At 34.6% G+C, this 21,149-nt stretch overlaps 1 protein-coding gene across 1 annotated transcript in view; it reads left to right on the forward strand.

Annotated features, from left to right (window-relative positions):
- LOC100448597 (solute carrier organic anion transporter family member 1B1) overlaps positions 1-21,149 on the forward strand; it is a 95,174-nt gene that overhangs the window by 52,075 nt on the left and 21,950 nt on the right. Inside the window, exons 7-11 of the mRNA XM_002823010.6 lie at positions 3,306-3,548; positions 6,826-6,990; positions 8,814-9,009; positions 12,199-12,364; positions 17,426-17,610. Of these exons, the coding sequence (XP_002823056.4) occupies positions 3,306-3,548; positions 6,826-6,990; positions 8,814-9,009; positions 12,199-12,364; positions 17,426-17,610 (955 nt within the window). The remainder of the gene's footprint in view (positions 1-3,305; positions 3,549-6,825; positions 6,991-8,813; positions 9,010-12,198; positions 12,365-17,425; positions 17,611-21,149) is intronic.

The following is a 21,149-nucleotide window of genomic DNA, read 5'->3' on the forward strand; positions in this document are numbered from 1 at the left end:
AACTGTAATACACTATTTTATATAAGAGACTGGAGCATCCTTGGATTTTGGTATCCACAGGGAGTCCTAGAACCATTGTTCACAGATACCAAGAGATGACTGTATTGTATTTCTCTATATTTCTCTCTTCAGTTCTGTCTATGTTTGCTTTATAGCTTTTGGGTCTTTGAGATTGGGTGAATATATTGGGCTGTATATTCCTGGTGAATTAACTTAAAAAATCATTTTATAATGTCCTTTTTGCAACTTGAGACGGTTTTTTACTTAAACTCTTTTTCTTTCTTTGACGAATAGTTAGGTTGCAAATTTTCCCAACTTTTATGCTTTGCTTCCCCTTTAAATATAACTTTCAACTTTAGGTCATTTCTTTGCTCTCATATCTGAGCATTGCATGTTAGAAGCAGCCAACCTATATCTTTAATGCTTTACTGCTTAGAAATTTCTTCCATCAGATGTTCTAAGTCATCACTCTTTTTTTTTGGAGACGAAGTCTCACTCTGTGGCCCAGGCTGGAGTGCAGTGGCGCGATCTCAGCTCACTACAAGCTCTGCCTCCCAGGTTCACACCATTCTGCTGCCTCAGCCTCCCGAGTAGCTGGGACTACAGGTGCCCACCACAATGCCTGGCTAATTTTTTTGTATTTTTAGTAGAGATGGGGTTTCACTGTGTTAGCCAGGATGGTCTCGATCTCCTGACCTTGTGATCCACCCACCTCGGCCTCCCAAAGTGTTGGGATTACAGGCGTGAGCCACCGTGCCCGGCCAAGTCATCACTCTTTAGTTCAAACTTCCACAGATCCCCTAGGGTATGAACACAATGCAGCCAAGTACTCTGCTAAGGCATAACAAGAGTGACTTTTCTCCAGCTCCCAATAACTGTCATTTCCATTTGAGACCTTGTCAGCATGAACTTCATTGTCCATGTCACGATCTGCATTTTGGTCATAATCATTTATCCAGTTTCCAAGAAGTTTCAAATTTTCCTTCATCTTCTTATCTTCTTCTGAGTCCTCCAAACTCTTGTAAGCTCTGCTCATTACCTAGTTCCAAAGTCAAGTCCACATTTTCAGGTATCCTTATAGCAATGTCCCACTTCTTGGTAACAACTTTCTGTGTTAGGCCATTCTGGCATTCTTATACAAGAATGCGTGAGACTGGCTAATTTATCAAGTAAAGAGGTTTAATTGGCTCATGATTCTGCAAGCTGTACAAGCATGGCACTGGCATTCTCTCCGATTCTGAGGAGACCTCAAGGAGCTTTTACTCCTGGCAGAAGTTAAAGCAGGAGCAGGCACATCACATGTTGAGAGAAAGAGGGAGGCAAGGTGCCACACTTTTTAAGCAATCAGATCTCCTGAGAACTCATTCACAATTGCAAGGACAGCACCAAGCAATGAAGGATCAACCCCCATGACCCAAACACCTCCCAACAAGCCCTACCTCCAACACTGGATATTACATTTCAGCATGAGATTTGAACAGGACAAATACTCAAACCATATCAGCCTCCAAGTCTTCATGGACTGGTATTGTATAGGAGAAAGCTTTCTTCATTCAACCCAAGCAGAGCGTCTGTGGGCCTCTTAAATTTTGATTCTTTTTTAAACTGCTATCTTTTTCTTAGGAACTTCCAGAATCTAGAGTATGTAGGGTCTCATGAGCACTTTTAGATAGTGGACAGAGAAGCCCGTCACTTGGTCAACTCTCAGAAAATTTTGAATATTTCACATGCTATCCAATTTTTTGCCTTCCCAAGGAGAATTTGAAAACTGAGGTGTTTTCTTTTTTTGTTTGTTTGTTTGTTTTTCTTTTCTTTTTTACCTCCTCACTCTGCATAGATCTGGGAGCAGGGAGGAGCTGTAGCAAGTGCTCATGTGCTAATTTAAGCCACCATTTTTGTGTTCTTTGTAGCCCATTGGAAGCAAGCATATGCCTAGCCCCAAGATAGGCAAAACAATGACCAGCTGCTGGAGCTGGACACAGAAAAGATGAAATGTTAGGTTTGTGGTCGAAATACTTCCCTCCCCATAGAGAAGCTGGAGTTAAGTTTTTGTTTCTAATTTTTTTTAACTTGGTCACTCTGCCCTAAGCTATAGGCCAGGAGCTATGGGAATGCTTACACACTAGTTCAAGCTGCCTTCTTTGTTTTCTGTAGCCTCCAAAGGTCTGGTATATGCTGGGTCCTGCCAACACTTCAAGATAGGTGATATAGAAGACAGTTGCAAGGGTAGTACCTGAAAAGTTACAATTTTGGATGCGCAGTCTCACTCTGTCTCTCCACAGGGATAAGCTGGAGATGCGGTTTTCTTACATTCAGTCTATGTTGAGCCAGGGAATAGAGCTATTGCAAGTGTTCATATGCACTTGCAAACTTCTAGTTCCTCTTGAATGCATGGTATTATAATGAGGAGAGGAACAGCAAAGAGGTGTCTCCAATTTTCTTAAAAGTGTCAATGTAGCTAATATTGCACTTTCCTGGGGTTCAATGGCCTGTCAACTAGTTTCTGGATTTTCCACTAATGGAATTGATCGGTGTATTATTGTTGAATAAAATATTGTTGAAAGAAAAAAGGGTCCAGTCCTTCCTATTAGGCTATCTTGCTGATAACTCATATTGGCTTTTTTATTACTTATTTATTTTATACCTGTTAAAAGAGTGCATTTATACTTGAGATATAGCATTTACATAATACTCTTATTCATGATTTAAAGAAAAATATGAATGAAATAAAATGGTTAAATTATCCTTAACTTTTAGAGTCTAACTCTTCAGGGTTACTTTTAAACTCATATTTTCACTGTATTTTCTTATCCTCTGTGCTGTCAAGAGAGTTGGAAATGCTTATTTCAGGCACGGTGGGAAGCCCCTTTATTGGCTCAATGGATTTCTTGCAAACTGCTAAAATTTCATTGCTGACCCTTTCTTGATTTTATTAGCTTGTGCCAATAGACATTTTCAGACAACAATGAGACGTCACAGTTCTTCCACAGGTAGTTATTAAATGGGTCTGCAAGCTTAAATGTCCAGTGATAGAAATTGTCCAGTCATGTCATCAGAAAAGCCATCAAGTGCACACAAGCTCAGGCAATGATAACGATATCATGACTGATTCCTAGACAGTATCTGTTGCATTGTGTCATCAAATGTTAGACTGATCCTAGTCTCAGAGATGACAAAAAATTAAAAGAAAAAAATCGTGTCTTGGAATTGAGGAAATGTAGTTTACTTTCTTCATACCATTATTTCCCTGAACCTACTGTATTTCAAAATGATTTTTGACTGGCTTCTTTAATTATTTATTTTAGGCACTGTCAGGATAACTCCTACTGATTCTCGATGGGTTGGAGCTTGGTGGCTTAATTTCCTTGTGTCTGGACTATTCTCCATTATTTCTTCCATACCATTCTTTTTCTTGCCCCAAACTCCAAATAAACCACAAAAAGAAAGAAAAGCTTCACTATCTTTGCATGTGCTGGAAACAAATGATGAAAAGAATCAAACAGCTAATTTGACCAATCAAGGAAAAAATATTACCAAAAATGTGACTGGTAAGTATTTTACATTCATTGTCATTTTGAAGTTGTTAATCTCAATGAAAAGGAAGAATGAGTATTCCAAAATAATAAAGCATACCCAACTCATCTGGAGTTGGCTTTCTTTTGTACTAAATTTAGATAAATTATTTTTCTAAAACTCCTATTAAAGTTAACATATATGTCCTGAGCACGTAACAAGTGGAAGAGAATTAGGTTTGTACTTTTTAGCAGGGAGAAACCAATAAAAGTTTACAAACATCCATTTTTTATGAGCCAAATAGTAAATATTAATTTTAATATTATATGGTCTAAACTGGGAGAGTTCAAATAATTATAATATTTCATTCCTTTATTTATTCAACAAGTAGTACCAGGAACTGTACTATGCCCTGGTAATAAAACATTACCTCTATTTTTCAAGAACCTAGTGGGTGATACTGAGAAATATATAGACAATAGCAATATAGTGCCTTAAGTATTATGGTGAAATTAAACTTAACTATTCTCAGGTGTAGAGATGGATTAAGGAGAAGGAAGTTGGGAGAATTTTCTCCCTACATAATTAGAGTAATATTTCTTTTGGTATCTATCTATCTATCTTATCTAAATATTCAAAATAAACTGGAAGCAAGGGTGGTAGTTAACATAATTAGAGTAAGTAATGTAAATTAGGATGCATCAGCATTTGATAATGCCTCCTCTTTTGAATATAAGCCCTGGGACTAATGGAGAACCATTGAGAGTCAATAAACAAAGAGAATGACTTGGTAGTAGCCAGAGCAAGATATGTGAATCACTGAGGTGTTAACAGCAGTTTTCAGATTAGGGAGAAATGGTGAAATAGCCAAAGCAATGCAACACCTAAACCTTTGGCATCTTTCTCAAGTTTTCTTTAAAGCAAGATGACAAATTCTCCAGTGTAGCCTACGTTCTTCCTTTCATCAGGTCTTTTACTTATTACTTTATTGCTATTTTCTCCTTTCTATCACACTAACCCAAGAGCAGTGGTGTTCTGGTACTCTTTATATTGGCTCATAGCAGAGGACTGTTAAGTTTCAGCTACATTGGTAGGCTGAAATTGTTCATGGCAAGAGAATTACCATGATTTATTACCATGGAAATTGGGATATACTACAAGTAGAAGTTTGTTTTCCCAAGAATCAGATGTTAAACATTTATGTTTTTAAAATTTAACATTCACACTAAAAGTACTATACCAATAATTTTCATTTTGTATATGATGTTTCTACTCTACCAAATCAAATCTTTAAAAAATATTAGGTTGTCTAAACCTATAATGAGCAGGGTTGACTGTGATCCAAAAAGAACAGAGAGGATAATGAAGTTGTAAAAATAGGACAATTGTAGACATAATCTATATTATGAACAGTTTTTGTAGGTGTGACCCTAATAAAGAGGATCTTAAGTATGTATCTATTAGGAATGGATAAAATAAGACTATATAGTCAGAAAAAATATTGAATTTATTCCATATGCTCTTGAATAGAACTAAAACTGATTAGAATGAAAAGATGATTTCAGTTCATTACAAAAACAGTGTGTAAACAATGAGAACTTTTCAAAAGTGGAGCAAATGGCTTCCTGAGGTACTCAGTTTAATGCCACTTAAGTTGTTTATTGATCCACTTATTAATGATATATAGTAGATCATGACTGTACAGAAGTTTACACAGGATGACATTGAATTTCTCATCCTCAAAAATGCAATGCTTGTGTGAATGTATATACTCCATTTCTGTTGAAGAAAGGCCACAACTCACTTATAATACTTACAAATCAGGGACGGTTCTTCATGACTGGGGAGACCTGTGGAGAGAAACGTGGCACTTTTGCCCAAGAATTTTAAATGTTGTTTATTCCCACTATACATTTTCTTATCTCTTCTTTTTTTCTTTTCTGTGTCTTTTCTCTAACTCCCTTTACTCCTTATTTTAAGCAGATGCAACTGTTTTGTAGCTGACATTAGATGGATGTCTTAGTTCTGACCATATCTAATGAAAATCTTTAGATATTTAAATAGAGAAAAATATTTCAAAGGCCGTATCATCCATCTCTCAGTAACCATATCTTGGCTCTGTTTTGATGAACTCTGATACTTCCTACTGTTTTTCTAAGTAGTTCCTTCTACTTTTAACTCCTATTACAGCTAGTTGACCTGGTGATCACAGATCCAAATGACATAATTTCTACCATGAACAGAAGTTATAAATTTGTTACCACAGCTGTTTGTAGGGATAGGTAGTTGTATTATTACTATTATAATACTACTTGGGACACAACATTATCCCCTGGCAGCTTTCCTTGTATCTTAAGACAGAGAGTTAATAATATTGCCAAATTTACTGAGAAAGTATGTTATGGTAGAAAAGCTGTATACTAGAGAAACAAGAGGTCTGAGTCCTCATACTAAATTAATCTTTAAGAATTTTGAACCTCAATGCTCTTATTTCTATGAGTTTTGAATTATGTTGTCTTTACATTTCCATTTAATAGTTATATTTTTAATATAATACTTATATCATTAAGTACTAATAAATAAGAAACATCATATGTCTTACTCACTTTTTGTTTGTTTTTGAGATGGAGTCTTGTTGCTTTATTGCCTAGGCTGGAGTGCAGTGTCACCGTCTCAGCTCACTGCAACCTTCGCTTCCCTAGTTCAAGCAATTCTCCTGCCTCAGCCTCCTGAGTAGCTAAGATTACAGGTGTGTGCCATCATGCTGGCCAATTTTTGGATTTTTAGTAGAGATGGAGTTTCACTGTGTTGGCCAGGCTGGTCTCGAACTCCTGACCCCAGGTGATCCATCTGCCTCAGCCTCCCAAAGTGCTAGGATTACAGGATTGAGCCACTGTGCCCGGCCTTCACTTTTGTTTTCTGAACAATTAGCATATTGTCTCATACCCAGTTGAAAACCTAACATTTGTTGAATGAATGAATAAGTGAATTAATATGTTTGCAATAGTATTGTAAAGTACCCAAGATAACCAAATATTAAGTGAAGAAAGCAAGTTACAAAACAGCACTTACGTATGACCCTATTTGAGGGTAAAATAAACTAAACTAATAAATATTAATATTCATATGGAAAATATTGAAAGAATATATTTAAAAACTGTGAACAGCCTGTGGTATTGCAGGCTATTCTCACTCTTTGTGTTGTGTGTTTATAGAATTTTAAATCTTACATGACTTACGTTCACAAATTTTAGATATAAATGTATATTTAAGTTGCATTCAAATATTTTCTTTATTTTTACAATTTTATAGGTTTTTTCCAGTCTTTTAAAAGCATCCTTACTAATCCTCTGTATGTTATATTTGTGCTTTTGACGTTGTTACAAGTAAGCAGCTATATTGGTGCTTTTACTTATGTCTTCAAATATGTAGAGCAACAGTATGGTCAGCCTTCATCTAAGGCTAACATCTTATTGGGTAAGACATATTTTTTACTTGTGTGCTTAATAAGTGAAATACTACTAAATACTGTATTCCAAGTGACATTTTATTGTGAAAGTGATTTTGTATTTTAGTAATACAAGATAAGTATAATTTTCTTGTATTCTTTCTCAAATGTTATTAAACGTATAAAACTGTGATGTCACTACTGCTCTGCATTTGAAGTTGCATCTTATTTTAGATAAGTTCCTGAAGAAAATGTTACAAATAAATGGAAAATTTAGAGGTAGTATCTGTATAATTGGATCTTATAATTTAGTGCTGAGATCCTGAGACAAACCCTTTTGTAATTATAATCATTATAATTCTATAATTTATGGACTTTGAAATCAAGACTCAGTTACTTACAAAAATATGACACTAATAGTTCCAAAAAGAGTATCAATTTAAATACATCAAAATATGCATAATTCAAAACAAATATATTTTACACAGTATTTTTTTGCTACAATATCTATTTTCAACGACATATTTAGATGTGCTTATTAAGGAAAGTTTCCTTGTATTATTCTTCCCACAACTCTAGTATTGTAGACACATTATAGAAATTCAATAAATATATGATGAATTAAACAACTTATCATGTGGTATGTAACTAGGTCATAAGCAAACAAGAAAATGAATGTACTGAAGCAGGAGACCAAGCTTCCAGATAATCTCTTTGTTGATCTTAAGATAAAAGTTTAAAATCTAAAGATAATGTTTTGACTCCCAGTAACCTAGCCTGAGCTTTTTCCTAGAGAAGACTTCATCTTTAATAACTCCTACTAGACAAAGATATGGAAAAGTTATAGGAGGGATTAAACATTATTAATCCTGTATGTAGACCTATATGTCAATTCAGGTTCTATATGTTTTTTAATAAATGACAAAGATATATTAATTTTTATGTTGTTAAGCTCTGGGCAGATTTAGTGTGAGTTACTGAGGGTTAGAACTCTATCTGAGGGAGGCAAAAGGCTCTAGATGAAGTTCCATAGGCAGAAAGATGGTGTTTTGTTGTTGTTGATTTCCCGAAAAACAAAATTGCATCATAGAAATTATCTGCTCCAGCAAACAAATATCCTCAGCCACACTGCCTTTTGCTATTGAGGAAACCAAACTGTCATCATTGGCAGGAACAAATTACATGGATCCCCTACCACCATGCTGCTATGTCATTCTTCTTTTTAAAAAGTAATAAGATTGGCATTCTACTATAAAGACACATACACACATATGTTTATTGCAGCACTATTTACAATAGCAAAGACTTGGAACCAACCCAAATGACCACCAATGATAGACTGGATAAAGAAAATGTGGCACATATATACCATGGAATACTATGCAGCCATAAAAAAGAATGAGTTTGTGTCCTTTGCAGGGACATGGATGAAGCTGGAAACCATTATTCTCAGGAAACTAACACAGGAACAGAAAAACCAAACACTGCATGTTCTCACTCATAAGCGAGAGTTGAACAATGAGAACACATGGACACAGGGAGGGAAACATTACACACCGGAGCCTGTTGGGGGGTGCGGGGCAAGGGGAGGAAGAGCATTAGGACAAATACCTAATGCATCCAGGGGTTAAAACCTAGATGACAGGTTGATAGGTGCAGCAAAACACCATGGCACATGTATACGTATGTAACAGACATGCACATTCTGCACATGTATCCCAGAACTTAAAGTAAAATTTTAAAAAGAAGCAATAATATTGAATAAATTTGATTGACATACACTGTGTTTCATCTATAAAGACATATAAGAAAACTCATATGTGATTACAACTTTTTTTTCTTTTTATTCTAGGAGTCATAACCATACCTATTTTTGCAAGTGGAATGTTTTTAGGAGGATATATCATTAAAAAATTCAAATTGAACACCGTTGGAATTGCCAAATTCTCATTTTTTACTGCTGTAATGTCATTGTCCTTTTACCTATCGTATTTTTTCATAATCTGTGAAAATAAATCAGTTGCCGGCCTAACCATGACCTATGATGGGTTTGTATATATCACTATATCAATTGCATAATATGTTAATCATCTAATTAAGGGTCTCTGTATAAGTAATATAAGGCAGAAAACAATTTTAACTAAACTTTCTTTATGTTAAGAGAAATTTCAATTTTAAAATTTTTAAAATATCTGTTTCTTAAGGCCTCAAACACATTCTTTTATTCCTCCATTAAAGAGAAGCAACATAGGTTGTAATAATAATAACTATTATTTATGTGGTACTTGCCATTAGTAGTGGGTACTTTTATCCTTATTTTACGAATGGGAAAAGTAAGGCTTAGAGAAATACATGGATGACACAGCTAGCATTGTTAAGATTCTAACTCAAATTTGGGTTTTATAAGTCCAAAACTCTTAGTCTTAACCACCACTGTAATCTTGGATGGATCATAAGAGTCACATAAACGGCATTATCCAAAAGTGACTAACCAACTTTTATCTACAGTTCATATGGATGTTTAACAACTATCTTAACAAAAGAACACTTTTAATGTTGTACTGAATTTTCTTTTTTGCAAGCTAATATTGTTTTTTTCTGATATTATCTACATTGGAAGTAGCATTAAGAAATACTCTATATATAAGTGCATATTAGACATTGAAGAATCTTTACTTTTCCATGATTACCATGTATAGCAAAGTATTTTTAGTGCAACAGTCTCCACCTCAAATCAAGGGCAAGAATCCTATGCAGTTTTCTGATAATTTCCTGAATATAGCCAACAATTTAAGCTTAGGAAGATTCACATTCAAGCAACAAGCAGAGATGCTCAGATCACAATTCAGTAACCATGTTCTTTAGTGCTGCTTACTACTGGCACTGAGCTTTCAAAGTCTGGAACCAATGAGGTGTTGGTTTTAACTTGTCAAATATTCCCACATTTTCTTCTCTAAACATTGTGCTATTCTTGAAGGCTTGCCAAGCTTATCTGAAATTGTTTCCCTGCACACTGCTAATTCTGAACTGTTATTGGTATTTCCTATCCACCATCGCCTACCGTAGTAAATTAAAATACATTGTCCTAGAATACTGAATTTTAGAGGCAAAAGAACCTTAGAGATGATGCAATCCAACCCTTGTATTATATTTTCCTTTATAATTGAAGAGTCAGAAAAAATGTAACATGTTGAAGTCACACAATGTCTCTAGACTCTAGACTGATCCTATGTCACACCCTTAGTTCAAAAGTCTTCCTGGTTGCAAGGACAGGCCAGTTTCTTGACAACAAGGTTAGTCACTGTACCAAGTATACAAAAGATGGCAGCAGAGTTAAACAGAATTTGTTTCATTTAATAAAATTTTATTAAGCCCTTCCTTAAAGATAAATATTAAGGATATTTGTAGGATACATCAGTTACCTCATGGGACTCATAATCTAATGATAAATAATATAATTAATGGATTCAACATTCATAAAATCCTGCTACTGGGATAAGTTTTTTTTAAAGTGTGAATTATTGCAGAGTTCTCAGAATATGTTCTGAATATCTCTAAGGATCCCTGAGACTTTATCAAGCGGTGCACAACTTCAAAACTATTTTTATAATAATACTAAGACATTATTTGCCTTTTTATTCTCACGCTATCCTGACAGTATAGTGATATTTTCTAACGCTCCAAGGTATGTTATTAATTCATCAATCTGACTGCTAAAATATGTGTGCTTATGTACTTTTGTGTATTAAAATTTTCTTAATATTACTTTCCAATATAGTACATGTCAAGAGGTACAACTTAATTTAACAAAATCCCTTTGGAACAGGCCCCCAATCTTTTATAAGAGTGTGAAGGGCTTCTGAGAACCAATTTTTTTTCCAAAAAAAAAAAAAAAAAAACCCGTGTGAGGTTGACATTATTATCTATGACTTACAAATGGCAAAACTGATTTTAGAAACAAGTGCCAGAACTAATATAAACATAGATGTGACTGATTGCAATATCTGGACTGGGTCATTGTCTTAGTCCATTCAGGCTGCAAAATTCTAGGTAGCTTATTAAGACACAGAAATTAATTTTTCAAGATTCTAAAGGCTGGAACATGTAAGACCAAGGTGATGGCACATTTGGTGTCTAGGGGGGGGCCCATTCCTTAATTCATAGATGGTACCTTCTCATTGTGTCCAGGCATGGTGGATGGGGCAGGCAAAGGGTCAGTAATTCCATTCATGAGTACTCATCCTCATGACCTTATCACTTTTTAGAGGCCTGACGTCATAAAGTCTTCATATACGAGATTAGTTTTCAATCTATGAATTTGGGGGCCGCAAACATTCTGACTATAGTAGTCATAAACCATTCTGCTTAACCACTCCAAGTAGTATTTCCTCAAGCAGAATATGCTTTTTAATAAAATTATTGATAATGTAGTTTCTGAAGTATGAATCTTAGTTTTTCATTTAAATTATGTGCTCATTCGAAGATAACACATCAATCCTCAATTATTATCAAATTAAACATTTGAAAGAAAATAATTTTTTAAATGTTTAAGCAGAAATGAATTATACAAAAAATATATCTTATAATTTTAGCTATGGTATAATCATATTTTATAATTTATAACCATTTCATAAAGGAAATCAGTATAAAGTGTACTATAGTTTTATTTCAAAAATATACTGAGCTTTTCTAGCCTTTTTCAACTGATTCTATTATTCTTGATTTTTCATTTTGTAGAGGTTCTGCTTTAAGCATGTCTGTTTTTTTCTTATATATTAAAATAGAGATTTTTAAATGCAACCTAGTTATATAGCATTCATAGACTCACAAGACTTTACAGTGAGCTGAAAGGAATGTCAGTCTAATGTCATCACCTTACTGAAGAGAAACTCAGTCTCAGAAAAAAGATGTAACTTATCTAATGTGAAATTTCTTAATAGAATTATAACAACTTCTTGTCTAAGTCTTAACATCTTTGGTTTATTTTTACATTTTGCTTTTCCTAGGTCACAAGTCATGCATTGGCAAAGATGGAGAGCATAAAACAAGCATTAAAAAAACTTTGCCATTTCATCATCATCAAAGCAAATTTCTTCATATAAAGAAAAATTATTTATCTTCTCTTTTTCTTCTACCTCTTTCTTTGCTTTCACTTTACTTCTTCCTTCTCCTCCCCTTCTTTGTCTTTTTCTTCTCTCTCTCTCTCTTTTTGATATATGTCTATCATATATTTCCAGAAATAATCCAGTGACATCTCATAGAGATGTACCACTTTCTTATTGCAACTCAGACTGCAATTGTGATGAAAGTCAATGGGAACCAGTCTGTGGAAACAATGGAATAACTTACATCTCACCTTGTTTAGCAGGTTGCAAATCTTCAAGTGGCAATAAAAAGCCTATAGTGAGTATTAGTTTTTACTTTCCTCTCCTTATTCAAAAGCACAGATTAGATTGAACAATTTTTTACCAAATATTTCTGTAACTAAGGACTCCATTTAAAAGATAAAAGAGAAAGTTTCCAGTATTATGTGTTATTGTGATGGGTGTGATGTTGTATAAACAAAGTTTTATATAAAAGTCTGCTTAGGGCACAATCGGGTTTTTCTGTTACGTGAATTCTAAGTGGAGATCACCCCACTTTTTTCTTTTGAGATTATAAGACTATGACCTTTTAGAATTTGAATGCATTTAGAATATCTAAGAAGCACCTCATTTGACTGAAGCCTATAATTTTCATTAAGTTGGAATTACTTTATCCCTCAGAATTCAGGAAAATGTCCTGAGTTAACCCGTTGTCAGCACTTCCTATCTTACTAAGACAACAATCAATATGCAATGTTATATACAGATTCTGATCTGTTTAGCTCTGGGATCACTACCCTTTTTACTTTCTAAGAAATTAATCAAGGCTTTGTGCTCACTTAACTGCCCTATTCTTGATTTTCTATTTTGATTTTTCTAAAGCTGGCACTTCTACCCAAGATAATGTAGTATCCTGCTCACCTATTGTCAATATGTCCCATAGACCTGTCATTTCTTTGTTCTCGCAAAACCTTTCTTTCCATGTGAACTATGGTTTTTCACTAATCTCCTGGGTAGCTCCCTATCATTGGGAATGGGTTATGGTGTTTCCCATACCTACAATCTACTCAACATCTCACAAAGTTTTGTAATGTTTTCCTAGGAACTTTTACTATTACCAACATTACTGAAAAGTCAGCTATAATTATTGCTCTCTGCCACACCCTTCTGTGTTTGATTTTTAAACATTCTCCATCTACTCTTGCCCATGGACCTACCTACTAATTGTAATAAGGAAGGGCATGTAGAACTTTAAAGAATAAAGCATCCTGGACTTTTTGAAGACAGGCCACAACTTTAATAAACTTGCACAAATATGGCCTGAAGACTACTTAAAAGCCCACATCTTAGTCATGGCAATAATGAATCTTTTGTGCAGTTGTTTCCTTTTCCTTTGCTGTTTATTTTTATTTTGCTATTTTTTAAAAAAATAATTCAACTCTTATTTTAGGTAAAGGGGATACAAATGAAGTTGTGTTAGATGGGTATATTGTGATAAGCTAAGGTTTAGGGTACAATCAGTCTCATCCCCCAGGGAGTGAGCATAATACCCAATAAGTAGTTTTTTAGTACTTGCTCTTTTTTTATCTCTCCACTCTAGTAGTCTGTAATATGTATTTTTCCCGTCTTTATATTCGTGTGGACCCAGTGATTAGCTTCCATTTATAAGTGAGAACATGTGGCATCTGGTTTTCTGTTCCTATGTTAATTCACTTAAGATAATGACCTCCAGCTTCATTCAGGTTGCTGCAAGGGACATTATTTCATCCTTTTTTTTGGCCATGTAGTATTCCATTGTCTATATGTACCACATTTCTTTATCCAATTCACTGTTGATGGGCACCCAGGTTGAGACCATGTCTTTGCTATTGTGAATAGAGCAGTGATGATCATATAAGTATATAAGTAGATGTGTTTTTGGTAGAAGAATTTATTTTCCTTTGAGTATATACCCAGTAGTGGGATTGCTGAGTGGAATGGTAGTTCTGTCTTAAGTTCTTTGAGAAATCTCAAAACTACTTTACACAGTGACTGAACTAATTTACATTCCTACCAACATAGGATAAGCATTCCCTTTCTTCTGCGGCCTTGCCAGCATCAGTTTTGTTTTTTTTTTTTAAGGTTTTAATAATAGCCCTTCTGACTGGTGTGAGATGGTATCTCCTTGGGATTTTGATTTGCATTTTTCTGATGATTAGTGATGTAAACATTTTTATGTGTTTGTTGGCTGCCTGTACGTCTTCTTTTGAGAAGTGTCTGTTCATGTCATTTGTCTACTTTTTAATATTGTTTTTGTTTTTTGCTTGTTGAATTGTTCAAGTTTCTTATAGATTCTGGATATTAGTCCTGTGTTACATGCATGGTTTGCAAAGGTTTTCTCCTATTCCATAGATTGTCTGTTCACTCTGTTGATTATTTCTTTTGTTGTGCAGAAGCTCATTAGTTTAATTATATCCCACTTGTCCATTTTTTTTGTTGCAATTGCTTTTGAGAACTTAGTCACAAATTTTTTGTCAAGGCCAATATCCAGAATATTTTCTATGTTTTCTTCAATGGTTTTTATAATTTTAGGTTTTACATTTCAGTCTGTAATACATTTTGATTAAATTTTTTATATGAAAAGAAGGGGTCCGGTTTCATTTCTCTGCATACAGTTAGCCAGTTATTCCAGCACCATTTATTGAATAATGAGTACTTTCCCCTTTTGCATTTTTTTGCTAACTTCATTGAAGATCAGATGGTTTTAGGTGTGTGGCTTTGCTTCTGGGTTCTCTATTCTGTTCCTTTAGTCTGAGTCTGTTTTTGAACCAGTACTATGCTATTTGGTTACTGCAGCCTTGCAGTATAGTTTGATATCAGGTAATGGGATGCCTCTCACTTTGTTCTTTATGCTTAGGATTGCTTTGACTATTCAGTCTCTTTTTTCATATTGAATTTTACAATAGTTTTATTCTAATTCAATGAAAAATCATGCCGGTTGTTTGATAAGAATACCATTGAATCTGTAGATTGCTTTGGGCAGTATAGACAGTTTAATGATAGTTTTTCTACCAATCCATGAGAGTAGAATGTTTTTCCACTTGTTTGTGTCACCTATAATTTCTTTCTTCAGGGTTTGTATTTATCCTAGTAGAGATCTTTCACTTCCTTTGTTTAAATGTATTCCTAGGTATTTAATTTATTGTAGTAATTCTAAATGGAATTGCATTATTGATTTGGGTATCAGTTTAACTGCTATTGGTGTATAGAAATGCTACTAATTTTTTTCCATTTATTTTGTATTCTGAAACTTTATTAAAGTATGTTGTCAGTTCTAGGAGGCTTTTGGCAGAGTATTTAGGGTTTTTGAGATATAGAATCATATCACAGTGCAGAGAGATAATGTGAGTTCATTTCCTGTTTGTCTGTGTTTTATTTCTGTCTCTTTCCTGATTGATCTGTCTAGGATTTCCATTACTATGTTGAATAGGAGTGGTGAGAGTGGGCATTCGTGCCTTGCTCCTGCTCTTAAGAAGAATGCTTCCAGCTTTTGCACATTATATATGATGTTGGCTGTTGTTTTATCATAGATGGCTCTTATTATTTTGAGCTATGTTCCTTCAATGCCCAGTCTGTTGAAGAACTTTATTATAAAGGGATGGTGGATTTTATTGAAAGCTTTTTCTGCATCTATTGAAATGCTCATATACTGTTTGTCCTAAATTCCATTTATGCAGTGAATCACATTTATTGATTGTGTATACTCAACCATCCTTACATCTCAAAAATAAAGCCTACTTGGTCATGATGAATTAACTTTTTCATGTGCTGCTGGATTCAGTTTGCTAGTGTTTTGTTGAGGAATTTTGCATCTATATGCATCTATATTCATCTATATTCACCAGGGATATTGGCCTGTTGGTTTGTTGTTGTTGGTGTTGTTGTTATTGTTGTTGTTGTGTCTTGCTAGATTTTGGTACCAGGATGATTCTGGCTTCAAAAAAATGAGTTAAGAAAGAGTCCTTCTTCCTCAATTTTTCAGAATAATTCAGTACAGTGGGTATTTGCTCTTTTCTGTATTTCCAGTAGAATTTGGCTATGAATGCATTTGGTCCAGGGCTTTTATTGATAGGCAGGTGTTTTCAGTACTGATTCCAATTTGGAACTCTATATTAGTGTTCAGGGTTTCAATTACTTCTTTGTTCGTCTTGGATGGTTGTTGGATGGTTCGTTTTGGATGGTTGGATAAGAATGACCCAGTTAATACATGCTCCCTCTTTGCACACTAGCAAAGGCCTGAAAGTGACATAATATTAGAACCCTAAAAAGAACTCTGTCTACCACAAGACATAATCTTCATTATACTGGCAATGACTATGCCATTTGGGGGCTACTGCAAAGTTTTTATTATTTATTTATTTGTGTATTTATTTATTTATTACTGAATCCTCATAATGAACCATCACTTCTTAAAATAGTGTTCTTTGTACCAAAGCTTAGTTTAATTGACCAATACCCTTGTTTCGTAAACAATTCTTCTATATTATTCCTAGTGAAAAAAATAGTAAGAACTGTAAGTTTGGCAGAACCGTAGATGTATAGATTTAAATTCTTCTACAATTCTTCCTTCAATAATTGGTCTTTAGCATTAATAGATTCAATGTGAGCTTTCCTTAAACTTTAGCCTAGATTTAGAACAGGCTAAATTATTAAAGCCACCTATCTATATAAACTGTCCAACTGATTAAAAATCTGAAATCACTTGTTTCTACATTTTCCACTTCTGTGCTCTAAACACTAGTGGGGCATTCTGTTGTGTTTAACCTCTCTGGTAATAATATCATCCGTCATTGTATCCTTGGATTTTGTTTATGCCTGCTAAATTAAAATTTTAGCATCTCTACCTGTCTCTATTTTTCCTGGACTCAGTGCCATTTTCATGGGTGACTCCAGTTAAATTTTGATTACTCCCAAACTGCTAAATTATCTGAATTCTTTGGATAATTCCTCTTCAGGGCATGTCTCTGAAACTTAGAGATTGTCCAAAAGAGTGTGTGTTCTGCAGAGGGTAAAAGGGAATGGAAAATAATTATTAAAGAGAATCTATAGTGATGAGAAAATTGTATATATACAGAATTCTAGGCACTAATTTCTTTGTTGCTTAATTTTAAAATGAAGAATGAACTAAATGTCAATCATGAATTACATTGTCTTGTATAGAAAGAAATCCAGAAAACTATTTTACCTTTTATCTGTTAAGCAACTGTATTTTTAGAATCTTCTTAAACTGTAAATATATTAGTTTGAACAAGTGAGACTTCACTAAATATAATGCAATGTATTTGCAGCACTGTTAGGTCTTGCAAATTTCTTATGTCATATTTTATACACAACGTTTAAGGTGTTTTACAACTGCAGTTGTTTGGAAGTAACTGGTCTCCAGAATGGAAATTACTCAGCCCATTTGGGTGAATGCCCAAGAGATGATGCTTGTACAAGGAAATTTTACTTTTTTGTTGCAATACAAGTCTTTAATTTATTTTTCTCTGCACTTGGAGGCACCTCATATGTCATGCTGATTGTTAAGTAAGTATGACTTTTAAAAACATCTTCTTATGCATGAGACTATAAACACACCTAATGATATGCATATTTTTACATAATATACTGGGAATTCAAATTCATATTTTGTCAAATTTTAATTTTCTGAGAATTCATTTATTAAAATTACTATGAACTCTCAAGGCCGTAATTAATAATTTTGCCTCTAATTCTTCCATTAAGAAGTCCAGATTCCGTACGTTTCTTCTCTTACTAAGAATCTGAAGACACAGACTGACAATTCTTTCAGTTGTAAAAGAATCTCCCTAGGATTCTAAAAGAACCTTTTGAATTTTGAGTTGCCTTGCATCCTAATGGGTCTCTCAGGGTAAATCTATTGATTTCACTAAAATAAAGCATTTGAAAACTAGATATAAAATATGCTCCATTTGACAATAACATTCCAAAACTTTTAATTGACTCACATCATGACTTTTATAATACCCTTGTAGAAAAATAAGAAAATACACAAGAAGAATTAATTCCTTTCTTGGCTCATTAGAAAAGATACAATGCTTGGCCAGGCGCGTGGCTCATGCCTGTAATCCCAGCACTTTGAGAGGCTAAAGCGGGTGGATCATGAGGTCAGCAGATCGAGACCATCCTGGCTAACACTGTGAAACCCCGTCTCTACTAAATATACAAAAACTTAGCCGGGTGTGGTGGCGGGTGCCTGTAGTCCCAGCTACTCGGGAGGCTGAGGCAGGAGAATGGCGTGAACCCGGGAGGCGGAGCTTGCAGTGAGCTGAGATCATGCCACTGCACTCCAGCCTGGGCAGCAGAGTGAGACTCCATCTCAAAAAAAAAAAAAAAAAAGATACAATGCTTGATGAATATTACATGGTAAATGAAACCAATAAGACACTTGTTGTCATACAGCTTTCAAAATTACAGGAAAGACTGGTGTAAGATAAATAATCTTAAAATCAAAGCATATATTTATAAATTGTTCTGAGTCCTCATCAGGAAAAAGATTTCCCTAAAAAGAGAGATTCAAAAGGAAAGTTAATTTAGGATTGAGGTGGGGGGCTGTGAAGAAGAGGATTCAGAGTACATCTCAAAATAAGTAACATTTATTCTAAAGGTCTAAAGGAAAAGCCAAATGAAAGGGTTTCCAGGAGAGGGTCTGGGTGCTGATGCCTTAACACAGGAAAGAGCTGGTGTGTTTGAGAAATGAAAAGAAGCTGGCAGATTGAAACATACTGAATGAGAGGTTGTGACACATGATAAGATTGGAGAGTTAGGAAGGGTGCAGGTAATGCATGCCCTACTGGCCAAGTTGATTCAATCACCTAAAACTGGTAACATGTAAATAATTGCTCTTAGATCTTAAAAATATACATGTGTAAGTATAGTGACCTGGGTTAACATTCAATTGTACTTTTAAAACCTACATTGTTGATCACAAGTTCACTGTCAGCCAACAGCATGACATGGTAGAGATGAAAAAAACAAAAGCATTTTTAACATTTGTTAACATTAGTATCAACCTATAAATTAAATTTACAGTTGTTTAATTTTGACCCTGACTGCAAATCTTATCAAATTATTTATACTAAATATTTCACAGATATAGCTCCATCTTAATATAAAATGTTGTCTACTCAAAAGGAGAAGTCTTTCATATTTGCCAAATTAAATTCATTGACATATTAAAAATAACCTTAAAATTAAATAATAGTCTGCATATCAACAGGTTTTAGCTTTTTATTTTAAACTCATGAGTTTTAAAAAACACTGTTCCATCATCGATGATAACAATATCATATCTATTTCAGAAATTGATTAAATCAGCATTACAACTTGTCAAAAATATTTAACTCTCGCTAGCCTTTGACTTTATTGAAATAAGCATTTTGTGAATATAACTATAGAATAAAAATATAAATTTCAGTTTGTTAATAATTTTCTAATGCTTACACTATGAAGCTATTTTTTAAACTTGATTAAGTAGGCAGAAGGACATCCATTTATTCAATATGTATTCATTTTTTATGTCAGGCATAGTTGTATGCACTGAGGATGCAACTGTGAACAAAAGTGATAGAACTTTATTAGCTTTTAGTGTGGGTGGGGAATGAAGGAATGAATGTGTGTAGCAGAAAAAACAGTAAACAAATAAGTGAGTAAATATCTAAAATAGAGTAAGTGTGAAGCACTAGAAAGATAAATAAATCAGAGTTAAGAAAATAGAAAAAAATGAGAAAATAGGTAAGAGATAGTAGTTCAGATATTGTGCTTTGGAAGTCCTTTGAGTAAAGACCTGAATGAAGAGATAGAAAATAAAGGTACAAGCCATGCTAAATGGAGACAGGGGAGGAACAATCCAGGCAAGGTAGAAGAAAGGTCAGGGTCCTGGTGTGAAGTATAGTTGACATGTACAAGGTCCAAAAACGTGTGTGAGGAAGAGAGAGGTGACAAGTTGCAGCAAGAGAGCTAGCCTAGTTCAGATCCTATGGGTCACAGGAAAGACTTTGAAATATATTCTAAATGTGTAGAAAGCCCAAGGGGATTTAAGCATTAGTATTTGCAAAGATGCCTTACATAACTAGAAGATCACTCTGGCTGTAGGTGGAAAGTGTGTTTTGTGAAAACAACAGTGAAGTCAGGGAAAACAGAAGGCTCGAATTGTTCTTCTCAAGATGGACGCTTGATTGAGAATGCTGATAGTAGGAAAATATGAAGTAAATGAAATGAGTAAATGAAACAAATATGAGTCTCAGTTGTTTTGCTTTATTTTATTATATTTATTTATTTATTTTTGAGAGACAGTCTTGCTCTGTCACCCAGGCTGGAGTGCAGTAGCACAATCTTGGATTGCTGCAACCTCCACCTCCCAGGTTTAAGCGATGCTCCTGCCTCAACCTCCTAAGTAGCTGGAATTACAGGTGCACGCCACCATGCCTGACTAATTTTTGTATTTTTAGTAGGACCTGGTTTTACCACGTTGGCCAGGCTGGTCTCAAACTCCTGACCTCAAGTGATCTGCCAGCCTCTGCCTCTCGAAGTACTGGGATTACAGGCCTGAGCCACAGCACCTGGCCTTTGTTTTATTTTTTAATGCAAAGCCAGTAGGGTTTGCTGAGACATTGAATGTGGCATGTGAGAAAGATAATTTAAGGATAATCCCAAAGTTCTGGCTTGAGTTCTGGAAGGATGGTGGTACTATTGAACAAAATGGGAATGACTAAGAAAGGGTAGATTGGGAAAGTGAAAAAGCAAGAATTTGCTCTATCTCTATAAAGCCGAGCAGCCTGTTCAATATCTAGCAATGTCATATATGCAATCCAACAGGAGAAACCTTGATGCCAGAGCCATAAATTTTAGAGTCAGCAACATACAGATAGTATTGATTTTTATTTTTACTTATTTATTTATTTAGAGACAAGGTCTCATTTTGTTGTCCAGGCTGAAGTATGATGGCATGATTATAGCTCACTGTAACCTTGAATGCCTAGATTCAAGCAATCCCCCAAGGCGGTATTAAAATCCATGGAACTAATGAGATCTTCTAGGGACTGAGT

This window comes from Pongo abelii, chromosome 10 (assembly GCF_028885655.2).
Source record: "Pongo abelii isolate AG06213 chromosome 10, NHGRI_mPonAbe1-v2.0_pri, whole genome shotgun sequence".
NCBI classification, from domain to species: domain Eukaryota; kingdom Metazoa; phylum Chordata; class Mammalia; order Primates; family Hominidae; genus Pongo; species Pongo abelii.